Source organism: Clarias gariepinus, chromosome 5 (assembly GCF_024256425.1).
Source record: "Clarias gariepinus isolate MV-2021 ecotype Netherlands chromosome 5, CGAR_prim_01v2, whole genome shotgun sequence".
NCBI classification, from domain to species: Eukaryota; Metazoa; Chordata; class Actinopteri; order Siluriformes; family Clariidae; genus Clarias; species Clarias gariepinus.
Window position 1 is genome coordinate 18,218,248 of NC_071104.1, and position 14,595 is coordinate 18,232,842.

Consider the following 14,595-nt stretch of genomic DNA (forward strand, 5'->3'; position numbering starts at 1 on the left):
ACTAGTGTCTTAAGAACAACGGGTGTAGTGATTTTTCTTAAAGGAATTGCTTCAGGAAATCGGGTGGCTAGACACATCACTGTTAGTAGAAACTGATTACCACTTTTTGACTTTTTTAAAGGACCTACGCAGTCAATGAGGACATGTTCGAATGGTTCACCAAGAACAGGTATTGGATTTAGCGGCGCTGGGGGAACAACTTGATTTGGCTTTCCCGCAATTTGACATACGTTACAAGATCGACAATAGAGCGTTACATCAGTTTTTAGTCCAGGCCAGAAAAAGTGTTTTAAAATCCGGCTGTAAGTTTTTCTTATGCCCAAATGACCCGACAGTGGATGATCATGAGCCAAGCACAACACATGTGGGCGATATGGGACAGGAACCACAACCTGATAAAAAACATCCCATTCGGCTTGGTCAGGTGATGAACCCCACTTACGTATCAACACGTCATTTTCTAAAATATAGGCGCTTTGTTTTGTCTTAGCCAAATCGTGCGGAATTACAGATTTAAAAAGTGTAGTCAAAGTTTCATCTTTTTTCTGTGCAGTGATTAATTCGTCCCGTGTGATTTTTAAAATCAACGAATTCGTGTCATTTAAATAAGAATTTTTCACCCTTTCCGGTTTCTTTTTCTCACAGTCCAAATTTTCCTCTCCGTCTATGACAGAAGAAAAGAAAGTGTCATTCAAAGCAATCTCTTTATGCGACTGTGCACGAGTAACAGCACAGGCAGGAAAAACATGAGGATACGCTTTACCAACCTCATCAGATGCACATTCTGTCGGTTTGTCCAGAACCTCCAATAATGGCATCACTTTCCCTCCGGCTAAATCATTGCCTAGGATTAAATCTACGCCTTTCATCGGCAGCGAAGTACAAACTGCAACACGGACAAATCCAGAACACAAGTCACTTTTCAAATGCAGATTATGCAAGGGCCTTTTTACACATCCCATTTCAATTCCTTGCACTAATACGCTGGAATGACATGAAGTCTTATCAGAAAATTTCATTGCACTTTCAACAATAAAACTTTGCATAGAACCTGTGTCACGAAGCATTGTGATCTCTTTTTGATCCTCATCACAACCAGTCAAAGAAATTAACCCCTTAAGAATAAAAGGACGGAACGTTTTATCCACATCCACCTTGGAGTATACAGCTGTAGTCTGTTTACACGTCTTTACAAAACCTACCGGCTTAGCTTGCGAGTTTTGTTTTCGTTTAAGTCGGGGACAATCCACCACAACGTGTCCTTTCTTGTGACAATAAAAACAGTCACGATCCTCACTAACTCTAGGTGCATTGCTTTTCGAACGCACAAATTGTGTGTTAGATAAAGATAAAACAGCGGGTGTATTTTCCATACGTGAATGAACAAAGACATTTTTGTGTGTTAAAATGAATTCATCAGCTAAAACAGCAGCCTGTGATAAAGAGTTTACCTTTTGTTCGTTTAGGTAAACAACCACTTTCTCTGGCAAGCAATTCTTAAATTCTTCCAGGAGAACCAGCTCACGCAACGAATTAAAATCTGCAACATTGTTAGCTACACACCACTTATCAAAAAGCGTGCCCTTCTCTCTAGCAAATTCCACAAAAGTTTGATTAGAAGTTTTTCTGAGCGACCTAAACTTCTGTCTGTATGCCTCTGGAACTAGTTCATATGCACGAAGTATCGCTGATTTGACTGAATCATACTTCAAACTTTCATCAAGTGACAAAGTGGAGTACACCTCTAAAGCTTTCCCCACAAGTTTACTCTGCAGTAACAGAGACCAGAATTCGAGTGGCCAATGCAAAGAAGTCGCAATCCGTTCAAACGCATTAAAATACGAGTCAACTTCTGATTCTCGGAATTGTGGAACAAGAGCAATGTGCTTACTCACGTCAAAATTGGGACGAGGTGAGATCGACACTGAAGGAACATTTGAAGGAGAAACTGGATCTGGCTGATTAGCCTCCGCAGCCTTCTTTGAAACCTCCAATTCGAGCTGGCGCAGCCTCACTTGCGTCTCAGCCTCGATTTCAAGTTTGCGTATCTGCAAACGTAGATCAAGTTCAGCCCGACGGGTGTGCTCTTGGGAATCATAATATAGACGTGCCAAACGAACTTTCAGCCGCGCATCGTCTCGTGAACCCACAGAAAGCGGAGAGAACGGTTCAAAGGGTGGCAGTCCAATCCCAGCATCTGCAACGGCCTCCACCCCTGCATCTGCCTCAGTTCTGCCACTACATACGTTCTCATCTCCTAATCCAAAAGGAGCAAACACCTCATCACCAGGTTTTTGCCGATCAGCCGCCTCCTCCATTTCAACAGTTGGCGTGAGAAGTACATTAAGCTCGAGTAACTGGTCTGTTATCTTTTGCTTAATTTCAGCTTTACGATCCTGCTTATTAATCATCAATTTAAAATGATCAGCCACCAAAAACAGGTCCTGTTTCCGACAAACGTTAAGCAGCTCCAAGGACGGACTCTTAACAAATTCCTCTAAACTGAACATTTTTTTAAAATGATGTGTCACGTGCTCAAAGTGCTACAAAAAACTGCTACTGTACTTACTATGACACCCTACTAACCAGTCAACCAATTCTATTGCCACCACCGTAGCTATATCCTTGGTCATTTTAGTTTACCTCCCAAGGGTTTAACAATCCATCCGGTAATATCTATCCCAAAATTATTAAAACATCCCGGACGAGCCCCCATTAAATGTTACGACCTTTGATGGAAGTTTTTGTCTAGGAATTTAAAAAGGAGTAACATTGAGATGACCAGAGGAAAAAGCTTAGCATGTGGCAAGAGAAGCAAGAGACACTCAAAGTAGCACCGCAAAAGGTTTATTGCTCCCAAACCATGAATATCAACAAACATTGAAGAAAACACAAATAATAAACAATAAATTAGATAATCAAGACAAACGGGAGAGGGAACGAGAAGTGGCGCTAGAAACTCAAAGAAATAAACATAACAAAAAGAATCCCCACTATCTCCTCCCAATCCTCTAAATAAACAAACAAAAATGTGAAACAAAAGGTCTTCAGCGCAAATGCGCCCTGAACTTACTCTAACTAAAAACACAAAAGTACATATTTAGCGCACTTCGCTATACTAGTGTGTCTAATACATAAAGAAAACTCCTACGTGCAAGGTATGTATGTCACGTGACTTACTAGGCTGTTCCACGTCTCCGTTGTCTGAAAGACGGCTGTTAGTTTAAGTGGAGCTTAAGCGGGCTAAAAGTATCGAAAGCACTCATTTAACAGGAACACCGATGTCACCAGAGACAACGTTACACGGATCATTTTAACCACAAGCGATTAAAGTAGTAGCAGAAACGGATAAAATAACACAACGCAACACACGCAACACAACAGCGACACGCCAAGTCAAGCAGCCTCCATCTTCCCGTTGCCGCTTCCGTTTTAAGGCATCAGAACAGATCACCATTGGCGGAGACCACACGACGTCACAAGTGACCAACGATGATTGACAGGGAGAACCACCAATAGTGTCCTGAAGTAGGCGGCACCTAGAAGCGCTAAAAAGAACATAGAACACACACACAAGGGAAAAACAGTGTACGGTTCGTAACATGGGCATTTAAGTAGAATGTCTCTGGAAATGAGTGCCACAGTGGCATAGTGCTTAGCACTGTGGTCTCGCACCTCCGGCTTCCCATCCTGGGTCTGTATGTGTGGAGTTTGCATTTTCTTCCACTGCATGTTGGGTTCCCTCCAGGTACTCTGCTTTCCTCCCACAGTCTAAAGACAGAGAGAGTAGGCTAATTAGTGTTTCTAAATTTTCTGTAGTGTTTGCTTGTGCTATGGATTGGTACCGTGTCCAGCGTGTACCCTGCTTTGTGCCCTAAGTTCCTGTCTATGTGACCCTGTCCTGGAGAGTGAGGCAGTTTCTGGAAATGGTTCAGTCTGTTGAATTCTATGGTTTTTGGCTATTTGCTAAAAAAAACCCGACAGTGTAACTGCTGTATGTATATTTTCCCCAAGTGCTCTCGTCTCATTAGATTGTATGGATGTTTTAGAATTGATATGATTTGAGCTAGAGAAATCATACCATTTACTATTATGCACCAGTCAAAACATATAACCAGTAGATCTTTCATGCATATCACATTTTACTTGCATATCATCTGCTTTGGGTAGATCAAACAGGTAAAATCTGCTGAAAACGTGTGTATATATTTGTTTACACATTTTTAAATGTTTGATTTATACACGTATTCCTAAATGAGGATATGTAACGGTGTACTCAGAATGTGCCGTGTCTGAAATACAGTCTAGAACAAACTTGACTGGTAAAGGTACCATAGTATGAATGGCATCTGGCCAGGCAGTTTGAGGTTTCTGCTGTTTTATTTGACTTAATGTCAGAATTCTTGTACATAGTTGCTTTTGTATAGAATGAGGATTAATTTCTCAGGAGGCTGAAAATAACCCTCTAAACCCTCTGCCACCCTTAATCCACTGTCTTAACCTCCCCATATTGGGATGAAAAAAAAAAAAAAAGATTCCCCATGTCTGGTACATCTTGGCTTTTCATGTGCCTTCATATGTGCATTGTTTCAAGTTGAAATTTATTTAAGTTAAGATTACACAAATAAATTAAACCTGATCTAAATTGTAGTTTTCTGTTTCAATCTTCTGTACCTCTGTGCATTAGCCAGTCTTTCTGATATGTCCTCTTTGTAGATCTTCAGATGCATTTAAACTACTGAGAAAACATTAGTAAGTCAGTTATTGCTTTTATTCTTACTATTACAGACAAATGCTGTGACATGAAGAATCCTAAGTGCCCCATACAGCATGTTAAACTGAAACCTTGCTCTACTAAAATCTTCAAAAGTTAAATCTGTTGGTCACTTCTGTGCGTGTTGAATTCCGATTAATTTGATTAAAATTCAAAGTACAGTACTCACTACATTGATTATTAGTGAAACTACAGTAAAGTTCCATCTGATCAATATTGAACCATAAAAATTACTAAAAGATTAAACTATTGTAATTATAAACTATTACTATTATTGTTGATAGATTGTTGAAGACTTCGCCAAGGTAGAAATTACAGCTAATCAGGATGGTAATGTCTGCATTCACAAGGCATAAGAGCTCATGTTGTTAATTTACATCCATAGTTTTATAATAAAAAATATATAGATAAGTTGTGACCATTAGCATTTGTTTCCTTTTTGGATTAGAAGATGACCATCTTTTAAGCATGCATATACACAAATGTATTCCAAAGATTGGCTCCTTGGTCTCTGAGGGTGGACTGGCCCAGATGGATGTAGTTAGTGATATTGAAATACCCATGTTGCACTGTTACAAGAATTTTAGTTCAATTTAAAGAAAAAGGTAAAGTATCAATGGGGTCATGACTTGGTGGACCTAGGCCTCCTTGTGATGTCTTCGTGCTATTGAGAAAAACCTTCTCCTTGGTGCGTTGTTGGTATTCAAAATGCTAAAGAAAAGCCAGTAAATATTGCAAAAAAATAAAAGCATTTTTAGGTAAACCTTACTTGCTTAAACTTGTTACTTGTTTAAGATGTTTTTTGCATGCATTTTCTCATAAAGCTATGTCTGTGTACACACACAGGTCATGTCATATAGCAATTAAACTTTCCAGACCTGATTACACACCATGAAATACATTAAACATGACCACTCCGGTCTCAATGATTGGATCCCAAACACTGGGTGGGTGGCTGGAGAGTCTGTTTGGATTGCCATTTTCAAGATTTATGAACTAGTTAGTTTCCTACCACTGTCATGGTTTCATCTAACTCAAAGTTAGAGAGTAAAGGAAATAAAAGCAATTAAATAATCTCCACCTATAAATGCATTTATTTGGTATACTGTAATTCATAAGGTTTAACTTTACATTTGACTTTTAAAATTGATGTTTTTATGAACGCATGAAGTGATTGTAGCCTCGTCTTAGAAATGCCTGGTTTACTATTCAAGGTAGTAAAGTGATCAGTAAAGTTTTAATGTTTATGAGCATATAAACTCTGTTTATTCACTCACTCATCGTCGCTTTAACCTGTTTACAGGGTGCATGTGGGGCTGGAGCCTATCCCACGAGACTTTGGGCACGAGGTGGGGTACACCCTGGACCAATCCATGGCCGTGGACACACACTTGTAAACTCATTCACACACTATGAGCAATTTGGGAACATCAATTAGCCTAACCTGCATGTCTTTCGACTGTGGGAGGAAACCCGCTAAACAAAGGGACTCCATGCACACAGGCCCTGAGGTGGGAATCGAACTCGGACCCTGTAGGTGCAAGGCAATAGTACTAACCACTAAATTATCATGGAATATGAGAAGAATATGGCATTTCACTGTGCAGTAATGTACTGTATATGTGACATTAAATTATTGCTACAGTAAATTAAATTACTGCTACAGTTTGAGCGCATCCTATAAGCATAAACGACAAAAAAGAGTGAAAAGACCCACTACCCTGTTTTATAAAATGCTTATAGCGCCGTTGTGTGGCGCGGTACTTCGAGATCAGAACCGGAAGTAAGTGAGTATAGACCCGCCTATCGGTTCGCTCTAAGTGCTGCTGGGAAAACATGGCCGCGTTCATAACAGTCGCATAAACCGCTTCGGTGTAGTGTTTTGGGGTCAGATAAACAAGATTTAATGTTCAAATAAGCTTGAATGTAAAGTGAACACGATGCCCCAGTACTACGAAGATAAAGATGAAGATGCTCGCGCTTGTGCCGGAATCAGAGAGGATTTTAAGGCCTGTCTCCTTCAGCATGACTGCGTTGTAAAGGTTGTTCAGCTTAGCACGTTGCTAACAAGAAACCTCACCAACGGTTCTCAAGGCTTCACTCACTTTTTCTTTAGTCTGTCTTTTTTCTGTATATTTTTGTACTTCGTGTACTTAAATGAATGTACTGTAAGTTTTGTGGATATCTTAATGAGGCACAGTAAAGTTAAAGTTGTGTGTTAGTAACTTTGCTGACGTTATACATTTATAACAGCCTTTCCTGAGCTGAAGTAGGTGTTTTAAGGGGAAAACCCTAAACATGTCCATTCTCCAGAACCAGGGATGAGAATCTGGCTGAATCCTATCACCGATAAATAGAGCTTGTTTTCTAACAATTTTATTGCTTGTTTTTAGGAAGGCAAAAAGCCCAGTGAGTGTCTGAAGGAGGGACACTGTAAAGCCCTGCAAGTTTCTTTCTTCGAATGTAAAAGATCCATGGTTAGTAGACTGATGCAGCTTGTTTTATTTATTGCTGGTTTCCAACCCATTCCATGTTTTTTTTCCCAGTAACAGAAAATGTCATGTGTGTGTGTTTTTTTTACATTTTGTTTCTAATTTACATGTTGATCACATCAATTTGACATTACTTTTTATTTATTTTTTGTAGCTGGACACAAGATCTCGGTTCAGAGGCAGAAAAGGCTACTAACTGGACCATGACGTTTTGTGCATGTCAGAAGGAGCAGGAGATGAGATCTCAGCTGTTGAGAATATTGTAATTTCACTGTAAATAATTGATTCATTAGAGATTTTTTGTAAACTCAGAAATCAGCATTGCTACTGACTAGTGAATAGTGCTGTTGACCACTATTGAGCAACAAGTTATTTTTCTGTTGTAAGTCGCATTGGAAAAATGTGCCATTACTCCAAGTAGCACTTAAATATTCACACCGAGATGTATGCTTATAATAGTGCTTTGACACAAATTGCTTCAAGGACTGTGTAAATAAAATCTTTGTTTATTAGTAGAAAAGTGTGCTAGGCTTTACATGACGCTGATAGTGTTTCCCCTGTATTTAGCTACACAATGCCATGAAACAGATTGGTCTTGTATGCCATCCCTAAAAAGACCATTCATATACTCAAACATGAGAGACAGAAGCACTGAACATTACAGTGTAGAACATATAAAATGTATATAGAATATTTCATTTTCTTATTTTGAAATACAAAAAAAATCTATAGAAAAACCAATGTCCATGTAATTTTCGTTCTAAAAATTACGCATATACATACATTACAGTTTTAGATTTTTAAAATATCTTTTTATGCAAGTACAAGCTAGCAGGAAATCTGTTTTAGTGTTTCAATGATGACAAAGGAATTTATGATCCTGATAAAACTCTCATTTCAAAGCATTGGTCATTAGCTTTTCAAACTTTCCCAAGTCCACCTTCCTCATTATGTAGATCTTATGAGTCTTGTTCAGAATCTCAAGGTGATCTACCACCATCATTCCCCTGGTATATTTACCAGTGAGCTCTACAGTCACAGCCTTATGCTCACTCTCAATGATAAATGTGTCATCGATGGCAGCCGCCATGGCATAGGAATCACAAGAAATAAATCCTAGTCCTGATACTAGCTCTTTTTCAATCCTCGGATTGTAGCATACGTCCATGCTGTGCTGGAAGATCTTCTTCATGAACCGAGCTTTATCGGTGTCCTGAGCCAGCCAGGTATCACAAAACTCCTGTAAAGACAGTGTCAGTATAGTATTAAGTCTTGTACAAGCACTACATATTCGATTAGTCTTCAGAGTACTTAAAATGGGGGTGTGCTCTTTTTGGTAAATTATTAGTGACAGCACAATATTCTACACAGAACCTTAAAGGGTTTCTTCAAAAGGACAAATTTAAAAACCGCTAAAGGGTTTCTAGGTTTATTTATTTACAATGCATAGGTAAAATGGTGTAGTAAAGTCTGTATAATAGTTTGCATTTAAGTAAAAAAATATATATATGAATAGACTTTTTTTTTTTAAAGCTTTCTTGAAATCCAATGTCAGTTACTCAAAGCACAAAGGATTTGACATGCAGTCTAATTCAAAAATCAGAAAATTTGGACTACTCCCCTTCAAATACAAGACGGCACATTTGGCTTATTTACCCTGATATTGTACACTCTGATCTCTTCCACAATATACGAGAGTGAGTCGAAAGTTATAAAGCACTCTGGTTGTAAAATTTAGTTTTAGTTACATTTTAAAAAAGAAAAATACTTAATTTTTCAACTCCTTGCTTGTCAATACACTTTATCCATCCATCAACAACCTTTTGCATTCCCTCATTAAAAAATGTTTTAGGCTACGGTGTGAGCCATAAATGTACTGCTATCTTATCTTCATCAGAAATTAATCTTTATCATTGTATCATCAGATGGATCAAGATTAGGACTATAAGAGGATACTTTAACACCTCAAAACAAAGTTTTTTCAGAGTATCAATGTGTGGGCAGAAGTTTGTGGACAAAAAACTTCTCCCCTGGGAGAGCAGTTTAATCTGAAGTTTTGGCTTCTTTAATTAATTATTTAAATATAAGCTAGGCATGTAATTAAAAAGCTCAGCATGTTAAACCTCACTGTTTGATAGTTAGCTGTACGTTAGCGTTATGTGTCTGGTTGATCAGTGGGAATTCCAAAGGTTTATGTTCATAAAAATGTAATAGCATGCAAAGAATAAAAAAAAAAAAAAAAAAGAAAATAATGTGTAAAAAATCATGTTAAAAAGCTGACACCAAGTAATAATATTGTGCACAATTGAACAAAATCTAGATTTATGCCAGAATGCTCTTGTAATTTATCTCAAGTCTGAGTTAATTATTTTTAAAACCTGCTTTCTGGAACAGACCCTAGGTCTGTTTGGTAAACAAACAAAAAAAAAATGCAGACCCCTGCAGATAAGCTCTATAACTTGCTCTAAAGTCTACATGGGATTATTTATTAATGTGTTTATGATAAGGTGGATCTTTACCCAGGGCAGTTTGCTGTGACAAGTGAACTCCCAGCAGGCGATGTAAGTCGGGCAAAGGTAGTCATTTAGTACAACATATGCTGCTTCAGGGTCTGCTACAAAGTTGAATTCCCCACATACAGTTGTGTTCCCCCTAGCTAAAGACAAAACATTTTACTTTTAATGTTTACACAGACATCTGTTAGCCATTAACTTTCACAATAAAGACCTCAAGCAAAAAAGGGAACAGAAATATGTAATGAATGAAGAGATTCAAAAGAACAAGTCACATTTTAATAAAAGCAAAAATAGGAGTGTCCCTTTAAAGCAGAGGTCAATGTACAGTACTCACAATCTGTGTTGCCTCCCATAATGTACAGCCCTTTTAGCTTCTGTGGCAAGGTAGGATCCAACCTTACTGCCAATGCTAGGTTTGTCAAAGGAGCTGTGGCCACTAAAGACACCTGAGAGATTATAGAATCATTTCATTATTAAAATACAGCAGAATAGAGCACACTTCAAAAAATGTAAGTAGTTTTTATTACAGACCAAGCTTACAAAACACCTGTAATAACTATGCTCAGGTCACATCATGTGCAGTAAACACACAACATGTGCAGTGAGTACTCACCTCCCCTGGATGCTCATTAATGATGCGGATGATGGCTGATACGGCTCCCTCCTCTTGTACTAGTTCCAGACCAGGAGCGTTCGGGTCTGGAGCATCACCAAGCCCATCACGTCCATGAAACAGTGAAGCATTTTGAACATCCCCAAGAAGAGGCTTTGATGCCCCTCTGTATACAGGGATCTAAAACATGTACAGAACTGTGAAAAAGTATTTGCCCATTTCCAATTTTTTTCCCTTTTTGCATATTTGTCACACTTAAATAATTCAGATCATCAAACAAAATGTAATATTACACAAAGATAACCAGAATAAACACAAAATGCCTTAAGTTTTTAGATCTTGTTCCGGGTTCTTTTGGAGTAATTTTGGTAGGCAGGAAGGTTCACCACTGTTCCGAGTTTTCTCCATTTGTGAATAAAGGCTCTCATCGTGGGCCTTCCTTGAGTCCCAATGCCTTAAAAAATGTCTTGTAACCTAATACTTGTTACTTGTGTTTATCTGTTCCTGAAATTTCTCTAGATCATGGCATGTGTTGCTTTTTGCGATCTTTTACACTTGCTTCACTTTGTCAGACAAGTTCAGTTAAAGGGATTTCTTAATTCAAACAGATGTGGCAAGTGAAATTTTACTCATGTTGGCGTGGTGTGTATGTTTATATGTATGTACTGTATGTATGTGTGTGTGGGAGGGGGGATTACTTTTTTCCTAAAATCATTTAAGTTTGACAAATATTTTAAAAAATATATGACTTTTTCAAAGCACTGTATACAAATGGTTCTGTTGATGAGGGAACATTAACTGAGGTTAAAATTGTGACTTTAAGTCTTCAAGTCAGTTATGGAAAGTCTGCCACGTGCTTACAAATTATCTGTCAAGACTCAACACATCATTCAGCCTATTTAAAGGAATCCTTAAAAAAATGCTAATACAGTAGCTTATATTTTTAAGATCATACTCTTTATTTATTTATTTATAGGAGCAAACTTAAGCAATGATAATCTATACAATTAGAAGTTTTTCTCCAAAGAAGTTCTTGGAAGGATATATTTACAGTATCATCATTGGTTCAAGTTTGTTAGCGCAAAATGTGCAATGCCAAGGTCAAAAGTTTTTGACTGAGAACAACACTACACCTTACCTCCATTCGGTCACAAACTTTCAAGATCCGCAGGACGTTTTTGCACACATTTTCTATAGAGGTGTTGCCATGAACACATGTGATACCAAGGATCTGCACATCTGGCACAGCCAGAGCCATCATGATAGCCTGGGCATCGTCCACTCCACAATCCACATCTACGAGCAACTTCTTCACCATGGTATAATCAGATTTTATTTAGCTGCAAAAAAATTAAGAAAAAAGGCAGACAATTATAACCCATTATCTTCTACAAATGGAAAGCATTGAATATCCCTTTTATTACTGCCAAGTCATTTTGCAATGTTTGCAGGACATATAAAATGGCTTACAATTTCAAAAACAGAAAGTTATATATAGATAACAATGTGTCTGAAATCTCAGACATTATCAATATTGTCAATATCATGGATAAATATCATTCACTCATGTAAGCAGAGAGACCAGAAACCCTTACATTCCTGTTGAACAAATTATTTACGAATACTAGCTGGTACGTACAAACTTACAAAAACATAACTTTCGCCGAATTAGGCTATATCTTTTATATGTATATAAAAAGTAAAGAAAGTCTTTTTTTTAAACTTATTCGAACATTTCCTCTTTTATGTGTATGATCTGTTTTGTGTCTCAATTAGATATAAGACTCATGCTTCACCTCCCAATACAATAACACGATACATAGGTGCCGATTCGATAAAAAATTGCAGTTCTAGAAGTATCATGATTTTATAAATATTCCGACCCGATGTTACATCTTCCCCCGATTTAGTTACTCATTTAAGTAATAAAATGTAGCATGTTGCTTATAACATTAGTTTTCTATAAAGACAAGCGCTGCATTTAAACAATAATTAATCACTTGTGGAGTCTGGAGAAAAGGCCTGATCGAAGTTTTTTAACTACATAAAAATGTGTTGCGCCACTCGGATGCCTTTGCCCTCAGTACATAATCAGATAAACCTGAGGCTGATAGGTCGATCACCGGTCATTGCCAATCAAACTGCCAATCTGGTCACTGACTGATCAGGGTAATTTCTATTATAAATGTAAAAATACTTTGAAATATATATATTTTGGAGTCAGTGTGGTGGTACATCAATCATCACACAAAAGATCTGTGATGCCCTTGCTGTTCTTTATGTTGCATTATGTTCCCAGAAGAACTGTATTATAGAAAAAAATATTTTTTTCCTCGAGAAACGGAAACAGACTGGGGACTTCAGTGGCGGCTGGTGCAAAAATAAATAAATTGGGGGCGCAAACAAAATAAAAGATAAACTTTTAATAATCGCCAGTAAATAGCCATAAGTAGTCCTGGAAAAGCACCGAGTATAAGCTCGGCCGCAATCACTTGACTGTTGATTAATTATTCACTTTTTTTTCTTTCCTCGTCCGATCACCTTGCAAAGGGGTATTTTAGCAAAGAAATTACAGATTTTTTCCTCATATTTAGCTGGCTTCCACGTCAATCACTATTCAATACATTAACTTACAATGTAATGTAAACGTTAATAATACTTGTTGAGAATGGACCAATCACATGAGCCCAAATATTTAAAAACAAAATTGATTCGCTAAGAACAAAAGTGGGAGGGTTCGGGCCGCACAGTGCTGCGCGCCAAGGATGATTTGAAAAATCACGTAAGCGCTCAACCTCAAATCACATGCTTTTCAAAAAAATTACGTGCCTATATAGACACTCGTTTGTCCGGCTGCCCGCGTACACGAACACAAACAGATTACAGTTTAGATTTTTTTTTGGTAAATAAATTATATTAAGAAACACAGCGGAATATTGTGACTAAATGACTTCTTACATAAGAAATTACATTCTGATAAAGCAAAAACAACGCGTCATAATAAAGTAGGATAGACCGATAGGTCTAACTGTACGTTTTTGCTAACGGTGGGAAATACATCGAACAAGTGGGAAAAAAATGATAAAATACTAACGTTATTCAGATCAGCAATCATGTGTCCCCGTATAGAGACACACACAGCTTTAACTCTTCTAGTCCTTTGGTTGTTGTAACTGAACAGTGCCCTCAAGTTACTAAATTTGGCGTCGCTTTATTATGTGTATTCAGTTATTACGAAAGAGTATAAAACCCCGCACTGGAAACCCGGCACTTACTGCACTCGGTAGCGTTATGTGCGAGCTGTAGCGCGAACCTTTGCCCGCCTCCTTTTAACAGGTTTGGTACCGGAAGAATATTTCACATATAGTACCGGAAGTATATACCTTCACCCGTTACTGTTGATATTTCAAGATATTATAAGAATAAATAATTCACAGCGTTAAACCAAACCACTTAGAAATGAAAGTCCAGGTCAGCCCAACAGGTTATTTATTAAATCAAAGACAGTCCTCAACTCTCAAATATAATACATCACAATAAACTGTATATGTTTACTTACAAGCTATTAGAAGTACAGACATTGCTTTAAAATATTATTATTGCTGTAGAGAGGGGGCTGGAGCCTATTCCAGGGCACTTGGAGCATAAGACAGGGTACACCCTGGATGGGTGCCAAATCATTGCAGGGCACAAGCACACACTTTTACAGCCAATCATACATCAAAGGCAAATTGGAAACGTCAATCAGATTACACTGCATGTCTATTGGACTGTGGGAGGAAACTGGATTATCTGGATAAAACCTGCAATCACACCCAATAACAAATCCTGGAGGTTTGAGGCCACAGTGCTAACAATTAAACCACTATGCATGCATTTAAATATTAATGCTATTTTTCTTTTTATATTTAAGAGCACTTTTATTATATATAGTATGTTGTATTTTTTTTTCACTCTAGTTCTTTTCTGTGAAACACATTTTTTTCTCACTCATACACTCATACTTCCATAAATCTTCTTTTCATTTTGTGAAGCTGCTTTGAGACAATGGCCTATGTAAAAAATAGAATTGAATTAAAACCTGTATTTAAAAAAAAAACTTTAATTGTACAAAGTACAGATTCTATCTATCCATCGACAGTATCTTTGTGCTTAGTCAGAGAAACACCAATTCATACATATATTCACACAAAATGAGTG

The 14,595-nt window shown here is 37.6% G+C and overlaps 2 protein-coding genes across 3 annotated transcripts; one reads left to right on the forward strand and one right to left on the reverse strand.

The window, feature by feature from the left end:
- Positions 1 to 6,583: 6,583 nt before the first annotated feature.
- LOC128523756 (cytochrome c oxidase assembly factor 5) lies at positions 6,584 to 7,638 on the forward strand. The gene is made up of 3 exons (XM_053495873.1): positions 6,584 to 6,816; positions 7,168 to 7,251; positions 7,421 to 7,638. The coding sequence occupies exons 1-3, from the start codon at positions 6,715 to 6,717 to the stop codon at positions 7,460 to 7,462; spliced, it is 228 nt and encodes a 75-aa protein (XP_053351848.1). The 5' UTR covers positions 6,584 to 6,714; the 3' UTR covers positions 7,463 to 7,638.
- A 516-nt stretch (positions 7,639 to 8,154) lies between these two features.
- Positions 8,155 to 13,736, reverse strand: si:dkey-4e7.3 (uncharacterized protein LOC402865 homolog). 2 transcript variants are annotated; one of them, XM_053495872.1, is made up of 6 exons: positions 13,671 to 13,736; positions 11,534 to 11,735; positions 10,396 to 10,575; positions 10,117 to 10,228; positions 9,786 to 9,922; positions 8,155 to 8,506 (listed from the first exon to the last, which is right to left on the reverse strand). In XM_053495872.1, exons 2-6 carry the CDS (start codon positions 11,711 to 11,713, stop codon positions 8,159 to 8,161), a joined length of 957 nt encoding a protein of 318 aa, XP_053351847.1. In that variant the 5' UTR covers positions 11,714 to 11,735; positions 13,671 to 13,736; the 3' UTR covers positions 8,155 to 8,158. The 2 variants fall into 2 exon arrangements, with proteins under 2 accessions (XP_053351847.1, XP_053351845.1); XM_053495870.1 differs by having other exon boundaries at positions 13,490 to 13,695.
- Between the last annotated feature and the right edge of the window lie 859 nt (positions 13,737 to 14,595).

Bases quoted from the DNA above. Each gene is read 5' to 3' on its own strand.
- LOC128523756 (XM_053495873.1), top strand. From the start codon at position 6,715: ATGCCCCAGTACTACGAAGATAAAGATGAAGATGCTCGCGCTTGTGCC. The intron at 6,817-7,167 runs GTTGTTCAGCTT...GCTTGTTTTTAG, and splicing joins AGCATGACTGCGTTGTAAAG to GAAGGCAAAAAGCCCAGTGA. The intron at 7,252-7,420 runs GTTAGTAGACTG...TATTTTTTGTAG, and splicing joins TCGAATGTAAAAGATCCATG to CTGGACACAAGATCTCGGTT.
- si:dkey-4e7.3 (XM_053495872.1), bottom strand. From the start codon at position 11,713: ATGGTGAAGAAGTTGCTCGTAGATGTGGATTGTGGAGTGGACGATGCC. The intron at 10,576-11,533 runs GTAAGGTGTAGT...TACATGTTTTAG, and splicing joins AAGTTTGTGACCGAATGGAG to ATCCCTGTATACAGAGGGGC. The intron at 10,229-10,395 runs GTGAGTACTCAC...ATAATCTCTCAG, and splicing joins TTAATGAGCATCCAGGGGAG to GTGTCTTTAGTGGCCACAGC.